Source organism: Salmo salar, chromosome 10, assembly GCF_965601325.2.
Source record: "Salmo salar chromosome 10, fSalSal1, whole genome shotgun sequence".
NCBI classification, from domain to species: Eukaryota; Metazoa; Chordata; class Actinopteri; order Salmoniformes; family Salmonidae; genus Salmo; species Salmo salar.
Genome location: NC_138300.1, coordinates 2096392 through 2122086, shown reverse-complemented (window position 1 = coordinate 2122086; position 25695 = coordinate 2096392). Strand labels below are relative to the sequence as shown.

The 25695-nt window shown below is 44.8% G+C and overlaps 1 protein-coding gene across 1 annotated transcript in view; it reads left to right on the top strand.

Moving 5' to 3' along the window:
- The window catches only part of oca2 (oculocutaneous albinism II), a 306618-nt gene that overhangs the window by 253270 nt on the left and 27653 nt on the right, over positions 1 to 25695 (top strand). Inside the window, exons 19-22 of the mRNA XM_045687206.2 lie at positions 4618 to 4745; positions 6124 to 6183; positions 15284 to 15388; positions 19019 to 19112. Coding sequence (XP_045543162.1) covers positions 4618 to 4745; positions 6124 to 6183; positions 15284 to 15388; positions 19019 to 19112 — 387 coding nt within the window. The remainder of the gene's footprint in view (positions 1 to 4617; positions 4746 to 6123; positions 6184 to 15283; positions 15389 to 19018; positions 19113 to 25695) is intronic.

Genomic DNA, 25695 nt, shown 5'->3' with positions numbered 1-25695 from the left:
GAGTATTATGGGTAGGGGGTAGAAGCTGTTCAGGAGTCTGGTGGCTTGGGGGGGTAGAAGGTGTTCAGGAGTCTGGTGGCTTGGGGGGGTAGAAGTTGTTCAGGAGTATTATGGGTAGAGGGGTAGAAGCTGTTCAGGAGTATTATGGGTAGAAGCTGTTCAGGAGTGTTATGGGTAGAGGGGTAGAAGCTGTTCAGGAGTATTATGGACCTAGACCTAGACTCCTCTTTAAGAGCTGGTTTTGAACCAGCCTATCAAAACCTCTCCATATCCTCTCTACGAGCAGGAAAGACGAAACTCTCACGAACACGATGGTGTTCTCCGATTTGCTTTGCGACCCCCACAGGCGTCTTGGGACTCGTCTGAATTCGGTACAGCCGATCTGCCAACTTCTGTCTGTAGCGTACAAACAATTTGGGCTACACATTAATAGGGTTTAGACTCTTATGGATTAAACCAGCCTATCAAGATCTATCCTCTCTAATAGCAGGTTTTAAACCAGCTGTAACAATGACGCTGGGATTGATGAAGCAGGTGCAGATGGTGACTCTAACGATAATACCGAGCATAGAGCGATAACTGAACAAGAGCAGCGTCTGGACATGAACACAGAACCGAAAGTGCTTAATGAGAGATGCTAGGCAGTGCTAGATAAAGGAGCGGTAATCAGGGAGGTGATGAAGTCCAGGTGTGTCACATGATGGGGCGCAGGTTTGGTGTAATGATTGGTTGTCGGGTATGTGTAATGATTGGTTGCCAGGACCGGTGGTAAGTAAAACCAGAGACGTTGAGCGCCGGAGCTGGAGTAGGATGACGCTGGCCAAGGGGGATGGCCCTGAGGGCGAGGAGCAGACCAGTCTGGACGGCGAAGGTGGAAATCTCGGATGATGTCGGGATCTAGAATGTCGTCTAAAGTCCTCTGGATCTTAACTCTCCCGGTCCACTAGGTACTGAGCCGACCCCCATGACGTCGGCAGTCCAGGAGGGACTTCCCTCGATGTCCAGGGGAGGCGGGGGGGGGGGGGGGGGGGGGTCTCGTGTGGGACGGCATCAGCTAGAGGACCAGGAATCACCGGCCTGATGAAGGAAACATGAAAAGAGGGTTTTGATCCGGTATTTGGTGGGGAGTTGTAATTGATCCTCTCCGCCTGCCCGTTGGACTGAGGCCGGTACCCGGATGTGGAGACCAGAGAGGAGGGAGACCAGAGAGAGGTAGGGAGACCAGGAATAAAATGGCAGGATTTAGAGAATCTGTCCACAACAACCATAATTGTAGTTCAAACATCAGAAGCAGGGAGATCAGTAACAAAATCTATGGACAGATGGGACCAAGGCCGCTGAGGCACGGGAAGGGAAAGGAATTTCCCTGCTGGAACGTGCCGGGGAGATTTGGTTTGGACACATACGAAGCAAGAGTTGTCATAGCAGGGTGATGTCCTGCGCCAAGGTGGGCCACCGGTACTTTTGTATTGAATGGTGTGGGTTATATCTGGGTGTTCAGCGGCGAGGGATGTGAGCGCCCAGGGAACAACCGATCCCTTACCCCCGTGGGGATGTAGATGCGCTCCTGAGTGCATTTAGCAGGCGCGGGTACCCTCTCCAGAGGCTGGCGGATGTCCACGTCTACGTTCCCAAAGTACGGGGGCAACGATTCGGGAGGGCTGAATGATGGGCGCACTCAGGACAGAAACCTCTCCCGAATCGTGGAGACGGCTTTGATGTTCTTTGAACCTGGGTGATATGACAAGGTGAAGTTGAATCTAGGGAAGAAAAGGGCCCACCTCGGGTTCAACCGCTTCTCTTGTCTGTATATACTCCAGGTTCCGATGATCGGTGAGGATGAGAAATGGGTCCTAGGTGGAGCGGTAAACGTCATTCTGTTTTCTCAAAGCCAGTCAGTCAGTCTGTCTGTCTATGGCACACTGGAACACATAAAGCGTGATAGAAAAAGGGCCCATAGCGTGTCATTTGGGACGTAAACTGGACTACTGACCAGGGGCCCATAGCGTGTCATTTGGGACGTAAACTGGACTACTGACCAGGGGCCCATAGCGTGTCATTTGGGACGTAAACTGGACTACTGACCAGGGGCCCATAGCGTGTCATTTGGGACGTAAACTGGACTACTGACCAGGGGCCCATAGTGTGTCATTTGGGACGTAAACTGGACTACTGACCAGGGGCCCATAGCGTGTCATTTGGGACGTAAACTGTACTACTGACCAGGGCCCATAGCGTGTCATTTGGGACGTAAACTGGACTACTGACCAGGGGCCCATAGCGTGTCATTTGGGACGTAAACTGGACTACTGACCAGGGGCCCATAGTGTGTCATTTGGGACGTAAACTGGACTACTGACCAGGGGCCCATAGCGTGTCATTTGGGACGTAAACTGTACTACTGACCAGGGCCCATAGCGTGTCATTTGGGACGTAAACTGGACTACTGACCAGGGGCCCATAGCGTGTCATTTGGGACGTAAACTGGACTACTGACCAGGGGCCCATAGCGTGTCATTTGGGATGTAAACTGGACTACTACTGACCAGGGGCCCATAGCGTGTCATTTGGGACGTAAACTGGACTACTGACCAGGGGCCCATAGCGTGTCATTTGGGACGTAAACTGGACTACTGACCAGGGGCCCATAACGTGTCATTTGGGACGTAAACTGGACTACTGACCAGGGGCCCATAGCGTGTCATTTGGGACGTAAACTAGACTACTGACCAGGGGCCCATAGCGTGTCATTTGGGACGTAAACTGGACTACTGACCAGGGCCCATAGCGTGTCATTTGGGACGTAAACTGGACTACTGACCAGGGGCCCATAGCGTGTCATTTGGGACGTAAACTGGACTACTGACCAGGGGCCCATAGCGTGTCATTTGGGACGTAAACTGGACTACTGACCAGGGGCCCATAACGTGTCATTTGGGATGTAAACTGGACTACTGACCAGGGGCCCATAGCGTGTCATTTGGGACGTAAACTGGACTACTGACCAGGGGCCCATAGCATGTCATTTGGGACGTAAACTGGACTACTGACCAGGGGCCCATAGCGTGTCATTTGGGACATAAACTGGACTACTGACCAGGGGCCCATAGCGTGTCATTTGGGACGTAAACTGGACTACTGACCAGGGGCCCATAGCGTGTCATTTGGGACGTAAACTGGACTACTGACCAGGGGCCCATAGCGTGTCATTTGGGACGTAAACTGGACTACTGACCAGGGGCCCATAACGTGTCATTTGGGACGTAAACTGGACTACTGACCAGGGGCCCATAGCGTGTCATTTGGGACGTAAACTGGACTACTGACCAGGGGCCCATAGCGTGTCATTTGGGACGTAAACTGGACTACTGACCAGGGGCCCATAACGTGTCATTTGGGACGTAAACTGGACTACTGACCAGGGGCCCATAGCGTGTCATTTGGGACGTAAACTAGACTACTGACCAGGGCCCATAGCGTGTCATTTGGGACGTAAACTGGACTACTGACCAGGGGCCCATAGCGTGTCATTTGGGACGTAAACTGGACTACTGACCAGGGGCCCATAGCGTGTCATTTGGGATGTAAACTGGACTACTGACCAGGGGCCCATAACGTGTCATTTGGGATGTAAACTGGACTACTGACCAGGGGCCCATAGCGTGTCATTTGGGACGTAAACTGGACTACTGACCAGGGGCCCATAGCGTGTCATTTGGGACGTAAACTGGACTACTGACCAGGGGCCGATAGCGTGTCATTTGGGATGTAAACTGGACTACTACTGACCAGGGGCCCATAGCGTGTCATTTGGGACGTAAACTGGACTACTGACCAGGGGCCCATAGCGTGTCATTTGGGACGTAAACTGGACTACTGACCAGTGGCCCATAACGTGTCATTTGGGAAGCAAACTGGACTGTAGTGGAAAAAAAAAACACAACAAGTACAGTGGAATCTAAACTGAGTAGAGGCAGGATAGAATTGTTCCTGATTAACACTGTTTTAACTCTCAGAACCGTGTCGTACTCTGACCGTATGGTATCTTATGGATTTGTTAACTCACTTTATGTTTAAACAAAATTGTACTACTACTCAGCTTAATTTCATGCACTTCTAGACTCAAAACCCTAAAGGCTTCCTTGTGGTTTTTTTGTGCGTGCCCAAGAGCGCAAGCACTAAACACAGTGGGGTTGCAGTGGCATGGCTGGATTGTGCCGCAGCGTTGGTCAAGCAAGCTGGCTGTAGCCTGATCTCAGGGTCCTCTTTCTCTTCTCTCTGTCCCCCAGGTCGGGTAGATATCCTCGGGGCTCTGTGGGGCTGGCTGTAGCCTGATCTCAGGGTCCTCTCTCTTCTCTCTCTGTCCCCCAGGTCAGATAGATATCCTCGGGGCTCTGTGGGGCTGGCTGTAGCCTGATCTCAGGGTCCTCTCTCTCCTCTCTCTGTCCGCCAGGTTGGGTAGATATCCTCGGGGCTCTGTGGGGCTGGCTGTAGCCTGATCTCAGGGTCCTCTCTCTCCTCTCTCTGTCCCCCAGGTTGAATAGATATCCCCGGGGCTCTGTGGGGCTGGCTGTAGCCTGATCTCAGGGTCCTCTCTCTCCTCTCTCTCTCCCCCAGGTTGGATAGCTATCTTCGGTGCCCTGTGGCTGCTGGTGCTGGCTGACATCCAGGACTTTGAGATCATTCTGCACAGAGTGGAGTGGGCCACACTGCTGTTCTTCGCTGCTCTGTTTGTCCTCATGGAGGTGTGCTTCACACAGACACACACATAACCATGGCACTGGGCAGCCGGATGTTCACTGAGAACTTTGAGCTTATTTTTTTAGTAAGGATATAAAGAATGTGTGAATGAATTGTACTGTTATCTAAAGCCATACAGGGAGAGGGGGAGGGAGACGAGAAGGAAGGGAAGGGGCAGGAGAGGGGCATGGGGAGGAGGGGGAGGAGAGAAGAGGGGAGGGAGAGGGGGAGGAGAAGGAGAGGAGAGGAGAGGGGGAGGACAGAAGAGGAGAGGAGAGGGGGAGGACAGGAGAGGGGGAGGAGAGGAGAGGAGAGGAGAGGGGAGGAGAGGGGGAGGACAGGAGAGGAGGAGGAGAGGAGAGGGGAGGAAAGGGGGAGGAGAGGAGAGGGGGAGGAGAGGAGAGGGGGAGGAGAGGGGGAGGAGAGGAGAGAGGGGAGGAGAGGAGAAGGGAGGGGAGGAAAGGGGGAGGAGAGGAGAGGGGAGGAGAGGAGAGGGGAGGAAAGGGAGAGGAGAGGGGGAGGAGAGGAGAGGAGAGGGGAAAGGGGAGGAGAGGAGAGGAGAGGGGGAGGAGAGGGGAGGAAAGGGAGAGGAGAGGGGGAGGAGAGGAGAGGGGGAGGAGAGGAGAGGAGAGGGAGAGGAGAGGGGGAGGACAGGAGAGGGGGAGGAGAGGAGAGGAGAGTGGGAGGACAGGAGAGGGGGAGGAGAGGGGGAGGAGAGGAGAGGGGGAGGAGAGGGGTATGGGGAGAGAAGGTAGAAGCAGAATGACTGCTATGTTTGCTGTTTGTCTGTTTCCTTGTTTTAATCCTTTGTTTTTTAAAAGGCCCAATCTCACCCCAAACCACAGCCCTTAATCGTACTGTGTTTGTACGCGTGCGTCCATTTGTGTGTGTGTGTGTGTGTGTGTGTGTGTGTGTGTGTGTGTGTGTGCGTGCTTACTGCAGCAACTCTATAAAGTGTTTAGCCAGTCAGTGGAAACACAGAAGAACATGGCTCAGAGCCATCAGACAGGACAGACAGAACAGACAGGACAGTATCTGTCTATTTCAATAAGATGTATGAATTATACACAGTTTCTCTTCTCATGGTGAAATAGAGAATCAGCATTACACAGTAAAGTATATCACATAGGATTTACTTTTTCATTCTTTAATCAGGGACTGATTTAGACCTGGGACACCAGGTGGGTGCAATTAATGATCAGGTAGAACAGAAAGCCAGCAGTAGTCAGTACCACATAGGGTACGATTTGAATAATCCTGCTCTAGAGGGATATAGTAAAACCAAGAAGAGTGGTTATAGTTGAGACTGTTTCATAATTCAGCTCAGGGGCCATACTTCTCATGGTCAAACCTAAACACTCTCTCTTCTGTCCCTCCCTATAGGCTTTGGCCCAGCTCCAGTTAATCGACTATATAGGAGTGCAGACGGCCCTGCTCATAAAAGTAAGTTGAACTTTGTTTTAAAGAATGAACCCTCTTCCCACTCCTGTCGTATAGAACGGATAGAGGCTGATAGACTGCTGGTAATGTCTCTCAATGTGTTCTGTGTTTCACGCTGGGGAGCTGCGGCCTGTGTTTATATACTGTACCAGTCAAAAGTTTTAGAACACCTACTCATACAAGTTTTTTTTCTTATTTTTTTTTTTACTATTTTCTAAATTGTAGAATAATAGTGAAGACATCAAAACTATGAAATAACACATATGGAATCATGTAGTAACCAAAAAAGTGTTAAAAAAATCAAAATATATTTTAGACTTTAGATTCTTCAAAGTAGCCACCCTTTGCCTTGATGACAGCTTTGCACACTCTTGGCATTCTCTCAACCAGCTTCACCTGGAATGCTTTTCCAACAGCCTTGAAGGAGTTCCCACATACGCTGAGCACTTTCTTCACTCTGCGGTCCAACTCATCCCAAACAATTTCAATTGGGTTGAGGTCGTGTGATGTAGCACATCAGGTCACCTGATGTAGCACTCTCCTTCTTGGTTAAAAAGCCCTTATCAAAACAAACTTTATTTGCCACATGCGCTGAATACAACAAGTGTAGACCATACCGTGAAATTCTTACTTACAAGCCCTTAACTAACAGTGCAGTTCAAGAAGACATTTTTTACCAAGTAGACTAAAATAAAAAGTAATAATAAAAAGTAACATAATAAGAATAACATAACGAGGCTATATACAGGGGGCACCGGTACAGAGTCAATGTGGAGGCTATATACAGGGGGCACCGGTTCCGAGTCAGTGTGGAGACTATATACAGGGTGTTACGGTACAGAGTCAATGTGGAGGCTATATACAGGGGGCACAGGTACAGAGTCAATGTGGAGGCTATATACAGGGGGCACCGGTACCGAGTTAATGTGGAGACTATATACAGGGGGTACCGGTACAGAGTCAATGTGGAGGCTATATACAGGGGGTACCGGTACAGAGTCAGTGTGGAGGCTATATACAGGGGGTACCGGTACAGAGTCAGTGTGGAGGCTATATACAGGGGGTACCGGTACAGAGTCAGTGTTGGGGTTAGAGGCTAGTTGAGGTAATCTGTACATGTAGGTGGGGACAAAGTGACTATTCATAGGTAACAAACAAACAGTGAGTAGCAGCAGTGTACTAAAGGGGGGGGGTCAAAGTAAATTGTTCTGTGACGATTTTTATGAATTGTTTTGCAGTCTAATGGCTTGGGGGTAGAAGCTGTTAACCTCTTACATCTAGACGTTCCGCTAGCGGAACACCTGCTCCAATATCCAATGATAGGCGTGGCGCGAATTACAAATTCCTCAAAAATACAAAAACTTCAATTTTTCAAACATATGACTATTTCACAGCATTTTAAAGACAAGACTCTCCTTTATCTAACCACACTGTCCGATTTCAAAAAGGCTTTACAGCGAAAGCAAAACATTAGATTATGTCAGCAGAGTACCCAGCCAGAAATAATCAGACACCCATTTTTCAAGCTAGCATATAATGTCACAAAAACCCAGAAGACAGCTAAATGCAGCACTAACCTTTGATGATCTTCATCAGATGACACACCTAGGACATTATGTTATACAATACATGCATGTTTTGTTCAATCAAGTTCATATTTATATCAAAAAACAGCTTTTTACATTAGCATGTGACGTTCAGAACTAGCATACCCCCCGCAAACTTCCGGGGAATTTACTAACAATTTACTAAATTACTCACGATAAACGTTCACAAAAAGCATAACAATTATTTTAAGAATTATAGATACAGAACTCCTCTATGCACTCGATATGTCCGATTTTAAAAGAGCTTTTTGGTGAAAGCACATTTTGCAATATTCTAAGTACATAGCCCAGCCATCACGGGCTAGCTATTTAGACACCCGGCAAGTTTAGCCTTCACCAAAATCAGATTTACTATAACAAAAATGTTATTACCTTTGTTGTCTTCGTCAGAATGCACTCCCAGGACTGCTACTTCAATAACAAATGTTGGTTTGGTCCCAAATAATCCATCGTTATATCCGAATAGCGGCGTTTTGTTCGTGCGTTCCAGAAACTATCCGAAATGGTAAATCAGGGTCGTGCGCATGGCGCAATTCGTGACAAAATAATTCTAAGTATTCCATTTCCGTACTTCGAAGCATGTCAACCGCTGTTTAAAATCAATTTCTATGCAATTTCTCTCTTAAAAAAGCGATAATATTCCGACCGGGAATCTCCTTTTTTCGGCAAACAGAGGAAAAATCACAAAGACGGGGGCGGCCAGGGCACGCGCCTAAGCCCACAGTCCCTTGATCGGCCACTTGAGAAAGGCGATAATGTGTTTCAGCCTGGGGCTGGGATGACGACATTCTGTTTTTTCCCGGGCTCTGAGCGCCCATGGAAGACGTAGGAAGTGTCACGTTAGAGCAGAGATCCTTTGTAAAAGATAGAGATGGCAAAGAAGTTCAAGAAATGGTCAGACAGGCTACTTCCTGTAAAGGAATCTCTCAGGTTTTGACCTGCCATTTGAGTTCTGTTATACTCACAGACACCATTCAAACAGTTTTAGAAACTTTGGAGTGTTTTCTATCCAAAGCCAATAATTCTTTGCATATTCTAGTTACTGGGCAGGAGTAGTAACCAGATTAAATCGGGTATTTATTAGCTTTGGATAGAAAACACTCCAAAGTTTCTAAAACTGTTTGAATGGTGTCTGTGAGTATAACAGAACTCATTTGGCAGGCCAAAACCTGAGAAGATTCTGTACAGGAAGTATCCTGTCTGACCATTTCTTGGCCTTCTTGATTATCTCTATCCAATACAGGGGATCTCTGCTGTTACGTGACACTTCCTACGGCTCCCATGGGCTCTCAGAAGGCGGCAAAAAGCTGAATCGTGGCTTTGCAGGCTCTGGCTGAAAAACAGTAGCGCATTTGGATGGTGGCCGGTCACATTACTATGAGACTCAGGCTCGTGCACGAGTCGACTCCATGTTTGTATTCTTTCGTCTTTGAACGAAAACCACCACTCCCGGTCGGAATATTATCGCTTTTTTACGAGAAAAATGGCATAAAAATTGATTTTAAACAGCGGTTGACATGCTTCGAAGTACGGTAATGGAATATTTAGAATTTTTTTGTCACGAAATGCGTCGTGCGCGTGACCCTTCGTCACCCTTGGATAGTGTCTTGAACGCACGAACAAAACGCCGCTATTTGGATATAACTATGGATTATTTTGAACCAAACCAACATTTGTTATTGAAGTAGAAGTCCTGGGAGTGCATTCTGACGAAGAACACCAAAGGTAATCAAACTTTTCTAATAGTAAATCGGAGTTTGGTCAGGGCTAAACTTGGTGGGTGTCAAAATAGCTAGCCGTGATATCTACTCAGAATATTGCAAAATGTGCTTTCACCGAAAAGCTATTTTAAAATCGGACACCTCGATTGCACAAAGGAGTTCTGTATCTATAATTCTTAAAATAATTGTTATGTTTTTTGTGAACGTTTATCGTGAGTAATTTAGTAAATTCACCGGAAGTGTTCGGTGGGAATGCTAGTTCTGAACGTCACATGCTAATGTAAAAAGCTGGTTTTTGATATAAATATGAACTTGATTGAACAAAACATGCATGTATTGTATAACATAATGTCCTAGGCGTGTCATCTGATGAAGATCATCAAAGGTTAGTGCTGCATTTAGCTGTGGTTTTGTTTTTTGTGACATTATATGCTAGCTTGAAAAATGGGTGTCTGATTATTTCTGGCTTGGTACTCTGCTGACATAATCTAATGTTTTGCTTTCGCTGTAAAGCCTTTTTGAAATCGGACAGTGTGGTTAGATAAAGGAGAGTCTTGTCTTTAAAATGCTGTAAAATAGTCATATGTTTGAAAAATTGAAGTTTTTGTATTTTTGAGGAATTTGTCATTCGCGCCACGCCTATCATTGGATATTGGAGCAGGTGTTCCGCTAGCGGAATGTCTATTAAGGAGCCTTTTGGTCCTAGATTTGGCACTCCGGTACCGCTTGCCGTGCGGTAGCAGAGAAAACACTCTATGACTTGGGTGACTGGAGTCTCTGACAATTTAATGGGCTTTCCTCTGACACCGCCTATTATATAGGTCCTGGATGGCAGGAAGCTTGGCCCCAGTGATGTACTCGGCCATTCGCATTACTCTCTGTAGCGCCTTACCGTCAGATGCCGAGCAGTTGCCATACCAGGCGGTGATGCAACCGGTCAGGATGCTCTCGATGGTGCAGCTGTAGAACCTTTTGAGGATCTGGGGACCCATGCCAAATATTTTCAGTGACGACACTTGACAGTTGGTCCGTGCATGCTTTGAGTACACGTCCTGGTAATCCGTCTGGCCCAGCTGCTTTGTGAATGTTGACCTATTTAAAGGTTTTGTTCACATCGGCTACCAAGAGCGTTATCACACAGTCATCCAGAACAGCTGGCGCTCTCGTGCATGCTTCAGTGTTGCATCCTTTGAAGTGAGCATAAAAACCTCACCAGGTAGGCTCGCGTTACTGGGCAGCTCACATCTGGGTTTCCCTTTGTAGTCCGTAATAGTTTTCAAGCCCTGCCACATCCGACGAGTGTCAGAGCCGGTGTAGTAGGATTCAATCTTAGTCCTGTATTGACGCTTTGCTTGTTTGATGGTTCATCTGAGGGCATAGCGGGATTTCTTATAAGCCTCCGCTCCTTGAAAGCGGCAGCTCTAGCCTTTAGCTCAATGCGGATGTTGCCTATAATCTATGGCTTCTGGTTGGGATATGTACGTACAGCCACTGTGGGGACGACGTCATCGCTGCACTTATTGATGAAGCCTTACACAGCCTGGAGGTGTGTTGGGTCATTGTCCTCTTGAAAAACAAACAATAGTCCCACTAAGGGCAAACCAGATGGGATGGTGTATCGCTGCAGAATGTTGTGGTAGCCATGCTGTTTAAGTGTGCCTTGAATTCTAAATAAATCACAGACAGTGTCACCAGCAAAGCACCATCACACCTCCTCCTCCATGCTTCACGATGGGAATCACACAGAGATCATCCGTTCACCTACTACGGCGGTTAGAACCAAAAATCTAAAAAATCTCCACTGGTCTAATATCCACTGCTTGTGTTTCTTGGCCCAAGCAAGTCTCTTCTTCTTATTGGTGTCCTGTAGTAGTGATTTCTTTGCATCAATTCGACCATGAAGGCCATTATTCACGCAGTCTCCTCTGAACAGTTGATGTTGAGATGTGTCTGTTACTTGAACTCTGAAGCATTTATTTGGGCTGCAACTTCTGAGGCTCGTAACTAATGAACATATCCTCTGCAGCAGAGGTAACTCAGGGTCTTCCTTTCCTGTGGCAGTCCTTAGAGACAGTTTCATCAGAGCGCTTGATGGTTTTTGCGACTGCACTTGAAGAAACTTTCAAAGTTCTTGACATTTTCCAAATTGACTGACCTTCATGTCTTAAAGTAATGATGGACTGTCGTTTCTCTTTGCTTATTTGAGCTTGCCATAATATGGACTTGTTTTTTTTTTTACCAAATAGGGCTATCTTCTGTAAACCACCCCTACAGTACCTTGTCACAACATAACTGATTGTCTCAAATGCATTAAGAAGGAAAGAAATACTACAAATTAACTTTACCAAGGCACACCCTGAAATGCTTTCCAGGTGACTCGCTCATGAAGCTGACTGAGAAAATACCAAGAGTGTGCAGAGCTGTCATCAAGGCAGAGGGTGGCTACTCTGAAGAATCTAAAATCTATGTTGATTTGTTTAACACTTTTTTTGCTTACTACATGATTCCATATGTGTTATTTCATAGTTTTGATGTCTTCACTATTATTCTGCAATGTAGAAAACAGTAAAAAATAAAGAAATACCATGGAATGAGTATGTGTCCAAACTTTTGACTGGTACTAACCTGTGTATATATTTTAAGGGTCAAACCTTTATTTTATTGTTAAAATTTTGCCTAAAGTGACATACACAAATCTAACTGCCTGTAGCTCAGGATCTGAAGCAAGGATATGCATATTCTTGTAACGGCTCTCGTCGGAATGAGTGGACCAAAGCGCAGCGTGGAAAGTGTTCATGATTTTATTTGATCAAAAAATACTCGAACAAAGTAATAAAACGAAAAGCCAACAGTTCTGTCAGGTAACAGAATACTAAACAGAAAACAACCTCCCACAAACCTCAGGTGGGAAAACAGGCTGCCTAAGTATGATCCCCAATCAGAGACAACGATAGACAGCTGCCTCTGATTGGGAACCACACTCGGCTCAAAAACAAAGAAATAGAAAACATAGATATTACCACCCGAGTCACACCCTGACCTAACCAAACATAGAGAATAAATAAGATCTCTAAGGTCAGGGCGTGACACCATTTGAAAGGAAACACATTGACGTTTGTGGAAATGTGAAATTACTGTAGGAGAATATAACACATTAGATCTGGTAAAAGATAATAAAAACAAAAAAGACGTGTGCCCCCCCCCCCAAAAGAAGCATCTTTGAAATGCAGTTGAAAGGCCGTACATTAATTTAGGATCCTAGGTGTAATTTAGATGTGGTTCACAAGATGGCAGCAGTGTGTGTGCAAAGTTTCAGACTGATCCAGTGAAGAATTACCTCAAAACACAATATTTTGCATCAAGTTTGCCCAAATGCACTGAATTGGTCAATTTATACATTTTTAAGTACATAAATATAGGAATGTCATACATGATGGATAATTAGCTTCCCTACAGAAAAGACACTAAACTTCACACATCTAGATGGCCGGGTGGGGTTGGTGTCGAGCCAGAGACAACAGTGGGGTCTGTATCACATTTGAGTATAAAATATTTTTTCCCCCCAAAAAATACACTATATTTTATCTCTGGACCCCTTAGGATGACAAATCAGAGCAAGATTACTGAATGTAAGTACATTATTTACCTTCAGAGGTGAATGTATCAAACCAGTTCCCGTGATACATTTTTGTTCTTGTTGTGCATTCTCCTCAAACAATAGCATGGTCTTTTTCCCACTGTAATAGCTACTGTAAATAGGACACTGCTGTTAGATTAACAAGAATTTAAGCTTTCTGCCCATTTAAGACATGTCTACAGCTGAAGTCGAAAGTTTACATACACCTTATCTAAATACATTTAAACTCAGTTTTTCACAATTCCTGACATTTAAATCTAGTAAAAATTCACCGTCTTAGGTCAGTTAGGATCACCACTTTATTTTAAGAATGTAAAATGTCAGAATAATAGTTGAGAGAATGATTTATTTCAGCTTTTATTTCTTTCATCACATTCCCATTGGGTTAGAAGTTTACATACACTCAATTAGTATTTGATAGCATTGCCTTTAAATTGATTAACTTGGGTCAAATGTATCAGGTAGCCTTCCACAAGCTTCCCACAATAAGTTTGGTGAATTTTGGCCCATTCCTCCTGACAGAGCTGGTGTAACTGAGTCAGGTTTGTAGGCGTCCTTGTTTGCACACGCTTTTTCAGTTCTGCCCACACATTTTCTATGGGATTGAGGTCAGGGTTTTGTGATGGCCACTCCAATACCTTGACTTTGTTGTCCTTAAGCCATTTTGCCACAACTTTGGAAGTAAGCTTGGGGTCATTGTCCATTTGGAAGACCCATTTGCGACCAAGCTTTAACTTCCTGACTGATGTCTTGAGATGTTGCTTCAGTATATCCACATAATTTTCCTACCTCATGATACCATCTATTTTGTGAAGTGCACCAGTCCCTCCTGCAGCAAAGCACCAACACAACATGATGCTGCCACCCCCGTGCTTCACGGTTGGGATGGTGTTCTTCGGTTTGCAAGCCTCCCCCTTTTTCTTCCAAACACAACAATGGTCATTATGGCCAAACAGTTCTATTTTTGCTTCATCAGACCAGAGGACATTTCTTCAAAATATGGTACCAAAAACTAAGCTTTTTACTACTTTAATACACATACAAGGGGATTTCTCCCAGTACGCTCAGCCCAGTCAAAACTGTTCGCTGCCCTGGCACCCCAATGGTGGAACAAGCTCCCTCACGACGCCAGGACAGCGGAGTCAATCACCACCTTCCGGAGACACCTGAAACCCCACCTCTTTAAGGAATACCTGGGATAGGATAAAGTAATCCTTCTAACCCCCCCCCCCCCCCAAAAAAAAGATATAGATGTACTATTGTAAAGTGGTTGTTCCACTGGATATCATAAGGTGAATGCACCAATTTGTAAGTCGCTCTGGATAAGAGCGTCTGCTAAATGTAAATGTACATTTGGTCCCATAATATGGAGGGACTATGCACATAAAGTGCTGTAATTTCTAAACCTTTCAACTGAAAATACCCTCAAATACAGCTCACAGTCTGTCGCATCATTTCAAATAGAGCCAAAACTATTTATTTAATTTTACCTTTATTTAACTAGGCAAGTCAGTATTTTCAATGATAATCTAGGAACAGTGGGTTAACTACCTTGTTCAGGGGCAAAATGACATATTTTAACCTTGTCAGCCCGGGGATTCGATCCAGCAACCTTTCGGTTACTAGTCCAACGCTCTAACCACTAGGCTACCTGCCGCCCCAAACAAAATAACAAAAATGGTCACACTCCCAATACTTTTGGAGCTCACTGTGTGTCTTATGCAGGGGTGTGTGTGTTATGCAGGTGTGTGTGTGTTACGCAGGTGTGTGTAGGTGTGTTATGCAGGTGTGTGTGTGTTATGCAGGTGTGTGTGTGTGTGTGTTATGCAGGTGTGTGTGTGTGTGTGTTATGCAGGTGTGTGTGTGTTATGCAGGTGTGTGTGCGTGTGTGTGTGTGTGTGTGTGTGTGTGTGTGTGTGTGTGTGTGTGTGTGTGTGTGTGTGTGTGTGTGTGTGTGTGTGTGTGTGTGTGTGTGTGTGTGTGTGTGATGCAGGTGTGTGTGTGATGCAGGTGTGTGTGTTATGCAGGTGTGTGTGTTATGCAGGTGTGTGTGTGTGTGTGTGTTATGCAGGTGTGTGTAGGTGTGTCAACCCAGAGACTGAGCCTGAGGTGTCTGTCTCTCGTTATCTCCTCACCAGGCCGTACCAGAAGAGCAGCGTTTAGCCATGGCCATCATCCTGGTCATGTGGGTCTCAGCTCTGGCTTCCTCCCTCATCGACAACATCCCCTTCACTGCCACCATGGTAAGAGGCTACACACTGTCTGCCGCACTGTCTGCCGCACTGTCTGCCGCACTGTCTGCCGCACTGTCTGCCGCACTGTCTGCCACTGGGAGGGGAGACACACAGTGTACAGAGACACGCTTCCATACTCCGTCACATGCAGCCGCACACACACACACACACACACACACACACACACACACACACACACACACACACACACACACACACACACACACACACACACACACACCTAACACATTTGCACACAGGAACATTTACAAAGAAATTTGACAATTCTAGAGAATATATTTATTGGAATCTATACTCTGAATGACCTAATCTATACTCTGAAAGGCCTAATCTATACTCTGAAAGACCTAATCTATACACTGAAAGGCCTAATCTATACTCTGAATGACCTAATCTATACTCTGAAAGACCTAATCTATACTCTCAAAGGCCTAATCTATACTCTGAATGGCTAGCCATGGACCGCTGGTAGGCGTGGCCAAAGACCTAATCTATACTCTGAATGCCTAGCCATGGACCGCTGGTGGGCGTGGCCAAAGACCTCCTGGAGTTTGCTTGGCACTTGGATTGGAGCCAGTGCTATGGTCATATGACATGAAAATAGAGGTCTTTGGCAACGCGCACACCAGCGATGGGTTTGGCCTTTTAAAGAACGAATACATATCTAACCCCCATCTCTTTTCGGTTTTATGTTCCAACGTTTGAAATGGTGTTTTAGACATTGGATAGAAGTACAGACAGAGCTTCAAAATGGTCTGTCGTACACCGCAGTTGGAGGAACAATAGGAAAGTAATGCTGCTTTGAAAGTTGAGAAACCTTTTGAGAAATGGCCCTTCGAAAAGTTTTGGTTAAGTTTTTACACTTCTTTCATCACACCCATTTAGCATCGGACACACCCTCTTAACCCTTAGCCCCACCCATTTAGCATCGGACACACTCTCTTAAGCCTTTGCTCCACCCATTTAGCATCGGACACACCCTCTTAAGCCTTAGTCCCACCCATTTAGCATCGGACACACCCTCTTAAGCCTTAGTCCCACCCATTTAGCATCGGACACACCCTCTTAAGCCTTAGCCCCACCCATCTCTTAAAGAATTTACATGTGAGGCCATGTGCTAAACAGAGTGAGTACAGTAGTGTAATAAACAACCAAAGATTAAGACAAAAAGAGGTGAAAGTAGTAGTTTACAGGAAGGAAAAACTCCTCATAAAAATACACTTTATAATGGACGTAAGGCCAATCATGTTGCGAGGTAAATTAAATAATCAAAACATGTTTATGCTTTACACACCAAGTGTTGTCACCGATTTCTTTTAGAGTTGACACATGGGATGGCAGCAGCTCTCCACCAAAGTGTTTGTGTCCTGGGTGGCGTCCTGGTAACACTATTGCATTATCCTCTGCGTAGTTGTTGAAGTTCACCGCTCGCTGCAAGTCCTCGTGCTTCAGGTGTAACCTGTTCTTGCTTGGGCCAGCTCTCTTTCTGATGGGAGGTATTAGACCATTCTCCTTGTATGACTGGTGGAGGAGAGTCAGGCGTGTTCTACAGGTGTGTTCTACAGGTCTTTATGATGGGAGGTATTAGACCATTCTCCTTGTATGACTGGTGGAGGAGAGACAGGTGTGTTCTACAGGTCTTTATGATGGGAGGTATTAGACCATTCTCCTTGTATGACTGGTGGAGGAGAGTCAGACTTGTTCTACTGATGTTTATTAAAGACAAATTCAAGATACAAATATTTTATCATTATTAGATGAGGCTTACCCAGACACCCTTGTCTAAATTGATGGGTCACGTCAAAGAGAGTTTATAACCACCCCTCAGCCACATTTAGCTAAGTGGATGGGTCTCTATTGTCTAGACAAGTACACATGTTCATGAAATACAATAGATGGCAGTAATCACCGCCCAGAAACACCAACTTGATGGGTCATGTCATCATCTGACGAAGTGGAGTCTTTTGTTTAGACTTGTAGCTAGCTAGCTAAACAATAAAACCATAATCCCAACCCATACAGTAGCAATATAAACGGATTGTCATAGCTAGCCACCATGCATGAAATGGTGTAGTATGAATACACTTTAACTTGCAATGAAAAACTACTTTCTGACTAAATTAATAAACGGTAGCTAGACTCTATAACATGGATTAACGCTTCACGTCATGGTTGGCTTAGTTTGAAGATGTAATCCGGTGAAAACAATAGACTTCTGTTTTTGACTATCTCCACGTTTGTAATCAATCGTCAGAATTGTCCTTCTCATACTCTATTTCCACCGGGCATTTCACTGATTTCAACTTCTCCTGTGACAACAAACACTGTTGATCTCCGTTTCTTCCGCATCACTGTCATCCCAAAAAACTCTACAATGTCTGGTTCATTCAGGGCTTTCCTTAATGTCTGGTTCATTCAGGGCTTTCCTCAATGTCTGATTCATTCAGGGCTTTCCACAATGTCTGGTCCATTCAGGGCTTTCCACAATGTCTGGTCCATTCAGGGCTTTCCTCAATGTCTGGTTCATTCAGGGCTTTCCTCAATGTCTGGTTCATTCAGGGCTTTCCTCAATGTCTGGTTCACTCAGGGCTTTCCTCATTGTCTGCTTCATTTTCATTATGCAGAAATACCTAAACTATAAAATATGGTGTGGGATCTTTAATATTATCAGCCTTTTTTTCCTCCTACTAGTCCTGATGCCCTTGTCTCTGCGTTCAGTTTGAAGGAAATTGCTAACTTGGTTAGTCGAAATTTGCTAACTAGCGTTCCTGTAGACTTCCAGTCATTGCGCTAACGCTTGAGAGGATCTGCAGAGAAATACAGGTATGCCAAGCTTGTAGGGTCATACCCAAGAAGACTGTTTTTTAATAACCTGCCCACGGACTGCGGTTGAAAATTAGCCTGGCTGGCTAAAACTAAAACCCGGCACTTTAACTGAAACGTTGATTAATGTGCCGCTGTCCCTGTAAAAATAAAATAAACTCGAACTCAAACTCGATGCTGTAATCACTGACTAAAGTACTTCAACAAAGTACTCTGTAAAGGGTCTGAATACTTATGGAAATGTGATATTTGAGCAGGCAGGAGTTCATCTTCATTTCTAAGACATATTCAAATACAGAACAAACTCCATTTGCCATGTGCTCTCGCCAAGCACTTCAAACATACGCTTAAATCAACAAGGATCTGCCATGCCTCTGGGTAGCTGCCAAAAAAACAACAACAACAGGGTTTAAATACATTCAGCACAAATTCCATGACCAGTCCTATATGATTGGTTGTTTCTATACTTCCTGACTTCCCCGTGTGTCTTGCTCCAGATCATGTGACCAACCAACTCCTGTATGATTGGTTGTTTCTATACTTCCTGACTTCCCCGTGTGTCTTGCTCCAGATCATGTGACCAACCACCTCCTGTATGATTGGTTGTTTCTATACTTCCTGACTTCCCTTTTTTGTCTTTCTCCAGATCATGTGACCAACCAACTCCTGTATGATTGGTTGTTTCTATACTTCCTGACTTCCCTTTTTTGTCTTTCTCCAGATCATGTGACCAACCAACTCCTGTATGATTGGTTGTTTCTATACTTCTTGACTTCCCTGTTTGTTTTTCTCCAGATCCCTGTCCTCATCAACCTAAGTCAAGATGCAGATGTCAACCTGCCTATCAAACCCCTTATCTTTGCACTGGCCATGGGAGCCTGTCTGGGAGGTGAGTTACAGACAGAGAGTCGGACTGACAGACAGACAGTCGGACCGACCGACAGACAGAACCACTCATCTTTGGACTGACCATGGGAGCCTGTCTGGGAGGTGAGTTACAGACTGACAGTCGGACCGACAGACAGACAGTCGGACCGACAGACAGAACCACTCATCTTTGGACTGACCATGGGAGCCTATCTGGGATCCAGATAGTGGAGCAGGTTTTTACATTCCTGAATTTGATGTGCAGATACTTATATATATATATATATATATATGTGTGTGTATATATATATATATATATATGTATGTATGTGGACACCTCTTGGAATTATTAGATTCAGCTATTTGTGTCACACGTTGCTGACAGTTGTATAAAATAGAGCAAACATCCATTCAATCTCCATAGACAAACAGTGGCCGCAGATTGGCCTTACTGAAGAGCTCAGTGAATTTCAACGTGGTACTGTCATAGGATGTCACCTTTCCAACAAGTCAGTTCGCTAAATCTCTGCCCTGCTAGAGCTGCCCCCGGTCGACTATAACTGCTGTTACTGTGATGCGGAAATGTCTAAGAGCAACAACGGTGCAGCCGCGAAGTGGTAGGCCACACAAGGTCACAGAATGGGACCACCGAATGGTGAAGAGCATAGCTTCAGCATTCGTCTGTCCTCGGGTTGCAACACTCACTACCGAGTTCCAAACTGCCTCTGGAAGCAACGTCAGCACAAGAACTGTTCGTCTGGAGCTTCATGAAATGGGTTTCCATGGCCGAGCAGCTGCACACAAGCCTAAGATCACAATGTGCAATGCCAAGCGTCGGCTGGAGTGGTGTAAACCTCGCCGCCATTGGACTCTGGAGGAGTGGAAATGCGTTCTATGGAGTGATGAATCACGATTCAACATCTGCCAGTCCGACAGACAAATCTGGGTTTGGCATATGCCAGGACAACGTTACCTACCCGAATGCATAGTGCCAAATGTAAAGTTTGGTGGAGGAGGAATAATGGTATGGGGCTGTTTTTCATGGTTCGGGCTACAGCATAGTAACTGAAAGTTTGCTGGATCGGATCCCAGAGCTGACAAGTAAAAAATCTGTCATTCTGCCCCTGAGCAAGGCAGTTAACCCACTGTTTCCCGGGCGCCGAAGACATTGATGTCGATAAAGGCACCCCCTTAAATGCAGAAAACGCATTCAGTTGTGCAACTGACTAGGTATCTCCCTTTCCCTTCGCTACAATGACATTCTAGACGACATTCCAACTTTGTGGCAACAGTTTGAGGAAGGCCTTTTCCTGTTTCAACATGACAATGCCCTCATGGACAAAGCAAGGTCCATACAGAAATGGTTTGTCGAGATCAGTGTGCAAGAACTTGACTGGCATGCACAGAGGCCTGACCTCAACCCCATCGAACACCTTTGAGATGAATTCAAATACTGACAGCTAGCCAGGCCTAATCGCCTAACATCAGTCCCCGACCTCACTAATGCTCTTGTGGCTGAATAGAAGCAAGTCCCAGCAGCAATGTTCTAACATCTAGTGGAAAGATTTCCCAGAATAGTGGAGGCTTTTTAGCAGTAAAGGGGGGACCAAAACCATGTTAATTCACATGATTTTGGAATGAGATGTTGGACGAGCAGGTGTCCACATACTTTTGGTCATGTTGTGTATGTAGAAGAATAACAGATGAACTGTCAGTATACTCAGATGAACTGTTGGCGATTAGTAGTTGCCCTCCATTTGGGTGGAGGACACTCAACCTGTCAGAATTGTACTAGTGCTCTGTGTTGTCTAATGGTAAATCTAATAGGATTGACCTACTGGGTGTAGTAGTGAGATTCTGCTGGGTTCCAACCCATTCGGGTGTGGAAAGGAATGAAATTGCAGACCAGATAGGCAAAAGGGCTTTAAAACGAGATATAACTGATATTCATGTTCCACTGGGTGAGGAGCCATTTTGATAGATGTGTGGTAAAAAAAAAGACTCTGAGCCCTCCAAAGAAAATGTAACTCTGTTTCTAGCTCCTGAGCAAGTTTGCAGTATTTTTTTAAATTTTATTTTGTGTTATTTCTGACATTATTAGCCCAGAACGTTTCTTTACGGTATTACATACAGACGGAAATAACTGTTGGATATCAGAGCGGCGTTAACTCACCAGCATTTCGACCAGAAATACTACTTTCCTGAATTGGATCCTTTGTTGGTATTTACCAAGGCGATTTAACCTGTTAGGGCTAGGGGGCAGCATTGACACGGCTGGATAAAAAACATACCCGATTTAATCTGGTTACCACTCCTACTCAGTAACTAGAATATGCATATACTTATTACATATGGATAGAAAACACCCTAAATTTTCTAAAACTGTTTGAATGGTGTCTGTGAGTATAACAGAACTCAAATGGCAGGTCAAAACCTGAGAGATTCCTTTACAGGAAGTGGCCTGTCTGACCATTTCTGGAACTTCTTTGCCATCTCTATCATTTACTAAGGATCTCTGCTCTAACGTGACACTTCCCACGTCGTCCATAGGCTCTCATAGCCCGGGAAAAAAGAGAATGTCGTCATTCCAGCCCCAGGCTGAAACACATTATCGCCTTTCTCAAGTGGCCCATCAAGAGACACTAGCTTATGCGCGTGACCCCGACCGCCCCCGCCTTTGGGATTTTTTCCTCTGTTTGCCAAAAAGGAGATTCCCTGTCGGAATTTTATCGCTTTTCTACGAGAAAAATGACGTAAAAATTGATTTTAAACAGCGGTTGACATGCTTCGACGTACGGCAATGGAATACTTTGAATTTTATTGTCAGGAATTGCGCCAAGCGCGCGACACTTCTTTACTATTTCGGATAGTGTCTGGAACGCACGAACAAAACGCCGCTATTCGGATATAACGATGGATTATTTTGGACCAAACCAACATTTGTTATTGAAGTAGACGTCCTGGGTGTGCATTCTGACGAAGACAACAAAAGGTAATGACATTTTTATAATAGTAAATATGATTATGGTGAGTGCTAAACTTGCCGGGTGTCTAAATAGCGAGCCCGTGATGCCTGGGCTATATACTTAGAATATTGCAAAATGTGCTTTCACCAAAAAGCTATTTTAAAATCGGACATATCGAGTGCATAGAGGAGGTCTGTATCTATAATTCTTAAAATAATTGTTATGCTTTTTGTGAACGTTTATCGTGAGTAATTTAGTAAAATGTTAGCGAATTCCCCGTAAGTTTGCGGGGGGTATGCTAGTTCTGAACGTCACATGCTAATGTAAAAAGCTGGTTTTTGATATAAATATGAACTTGATTGAACAAAACATGCATGTATTGTATAACATAATGTCCTAGGGTTGTCATCTGATGAAGATCATCAAAGGTGAGTGCTGCATTTAGCTGTCTTCTGGGTTTTGGTGACATTATATGCTGGCTTGAAAAATGGGTGTCTGATTATTTCTGGCTTGGTACTCTGCTGACATAATCTAATGTTTTGCTTTCGTTGTAAAGCCTTTTTGAAATCGGACAGTGTGGTTAGATTAACGAGAGTCTTATCTTTAAATGGCTGTAAAATAGTCATATGTTTGAGAAATTGAAGTAATAGGATTTTGAAGATTTTGAAAATCGCGCCACAGGCTGGCAGTGGATGTTACGTAGGTGGGACGAATTCGTCCCGCCGGTCCCATAGAGGTTAAGTTATCCCACGGGCTGCTCCAAGGCACCGCCGGCGGAGAAGAGGTATTCGGAGTGGACTTTTAGTCTGACTTAGGAGACGTGCACGCCACCCACTGCTTCTGAGTATTTTACTCATCCATTTTCAGTCTCTGGACAATAAAGTAGACGAGCTCAGGGCGAGGATCTCCTTCTAGAGAGACATCAGGAAACTGTAAACCATACTCATGAAATCATGGCTCTTCCCGAATATACTGTCCTCATCCATACAGCCAGCTGGGTTCTCAGTTCATTGCGCAGACAGGAATAAAGAACTCTCCGGGAAGAAGAAAAGGTTTCATGATTATCTACTATGTTTCATGATTATCTGCTTATGGTGTGATTGTGATAAGGTACAGGAACTCAAGTCCTTTTGTTCACCCGACCAGGAATACATCACAATCAAATGCCGACCGTATTACCTCCCAAGATAATTATCTTCGGTTGTAGTCACAGCCATGTATATTCCCCTTCAAGCCTATACCACGATGGCCTTCAAGGAACTACACTAGACTTTATGCAAACTGGAAACCGCAAATCTTAAGGCCCCATTTATTGTAGCTAACAAAATGTTACCAATGTTCTATCAACAAATTTCCTGTAGTACTCACACTTCAAAAAACTCTTAACCATTCTTACTTTTTCTTCCGGGATGGCTACAAGGCCCTCCTCCGCCATCCCTTCAGCAAATCAAATCACAACTCCATTCTCCTCCTCCCTTCCTATAGGCAGAAACTCAAACAGGACGTACCCATGCTAAAGTCGATTCAACGCTGGTCTGAAAAATCAGAATTCATGCTTCAAGATTATTTTCATCATCACACGGACTGGGATATGTTCCTCCAGGTAGACTCTGAGAATAACATTGATGTATACACTGACACAGTGACTGAATTCATCAGGAAGTGTATAGGGGATGTTGTTCCCACTGTGACAATTAAAACCTATCCAAACCAAATATCATGGACAGATGGCAGCATTCGTTAACTGAAAGCGGGAACCACCGCATTTAACCCCTGGGAATATGGTTGCTTCTACACCTGCATTGCTTGCTGTTTGGGCTTTTAGGCTGGGTTTCTGTACAGCACTTTGAGATATCAGCTGATGTAAGAAGGGCTATATAAATACATTTGATTTGAATTTGATTTGAATACGAACAGTCCAGTTATGTCCGCCATAAGGCAAAACGTCGGTACAGAGACATGGTTGCAATTCAAAGGCTCAGACACAAGATGGACGTGCCAGGGACTTCAGACAATCACAGATTGCAAAGGGAAAACCAGCCACGTCACGGACACCGACGTCTTGCTCCCGGACAAGCTAAACATCTTCGCCACTTTGAGAATAACACACCAGCGCAGGCCGATCACAATGACTGTTTGCTCTCGTTCTCCGTGGCTGATATGAGTAAGCTATTTAACCGTGTTAACCCTCGAAAGGCTGCTGGCCCAGATGGCATCTCTAGCCGTGTCTTCAGAGCATGCGCAGACCAGCTGGCTGGAGTGTTTATGGACATATTCAACCTCTCCCTATCCCAGTCTGCTGTCCCCACTTGCTTCAAGATGTCCACCATTGTTCCTGTACCCAAGAAAGTGAAGGTAACTGAACTAAATGACTATCGCCCCCGTAGCACTCACTTCTGTCATCATGAAGTGCTTTGAGAGACTAGTCAAGGATCATATCACCTCCACCTTACCCGACAACCTAGACCCACTGCAATTTGCATACCGGCTCCAATAAATCCACGGATGATGCAAACGTCATCGCACTGCACACTGCCCTGTCCCATCTGGACAAGAGGAATACTTATGCAAGAATTATATTCAGTCAGCTCAGTCAGTCTTCAACACCATAGTACCCTCCAAGCTCATCATTAAGCTCAGGGACCTCGGTCTGAACCCTGCCCTGTGCAACTGGGTCCTGGACTTCCTGACAGGCAGCCCCCCAGGTGGTGAAGGTAGGCAACAACATCTCCACTATGCTAATCCTCAACACAGGGCCTCCACAAAGTTGCTTGCTCACCCCGCTCCTGTAATCCCTGTTCACCCATGACTGCGTGGCAGGAGGTGAGGGCCCTGGCGGAGTGATGCCAGGAAAATAACCTCTTCCTCTTCCTCAACGTCAACAAAACCAAACAAGCTGATGGTGGACTTCAGGAGACAGTTTTGGAAGTCTTAACATATCATAAGTTTGCATATTAGCCTGCTGCCTGCAAACATATGGCTGAGTCACTCCAACAATAAGAATCAATTCATCCTTGACCGGCAAAATAATTGCGTTACACTTTCAAATGTCCTTATTATTCTTTAAATCCTTCCCTAAAGTGTATAATCAAACTCAAAAAGCTGCTATTAATTTATCCTAACAAAAAAACATGTCAACCCCCATAAAATTGTTTGAAAAGTTGCTGAAACGTGTAAAAAAATTAATAAAACACACATTGCATACGTTGTTCACCCTCTGGATACAATAAATGTGATATTTGCACAATAACAAATAGATTTTTTAAATATTTATGTAACTATTTAAAACCCAATTGGGATGCTTTTCCTATTAGTGTTCTGTTGTTTGGGGTGGATATAACATTTTGCCACAAAACATGATTATTTGTCTCTCTAAAATAATAATAATAATCTTTTCACCAGTCCTGCTAATAGCTCAATCTTTCACAAGATATGTTTTTCATTCATGTCAATTTAGTAATTGCAATCAGAATAGCAGAATGTACCTGAAGTGTTTACCTGAAATCAATCAAAACATTTGTTTGTATAAAATACTGTGGTTCACAAATGTTGAATTAGTCAAGTCTGTTTTTGATTACAGATGAAGTGAGACTGTCACGTTCACAACTTTATAAATCTAATTTTAAAACTTGTGAGGTG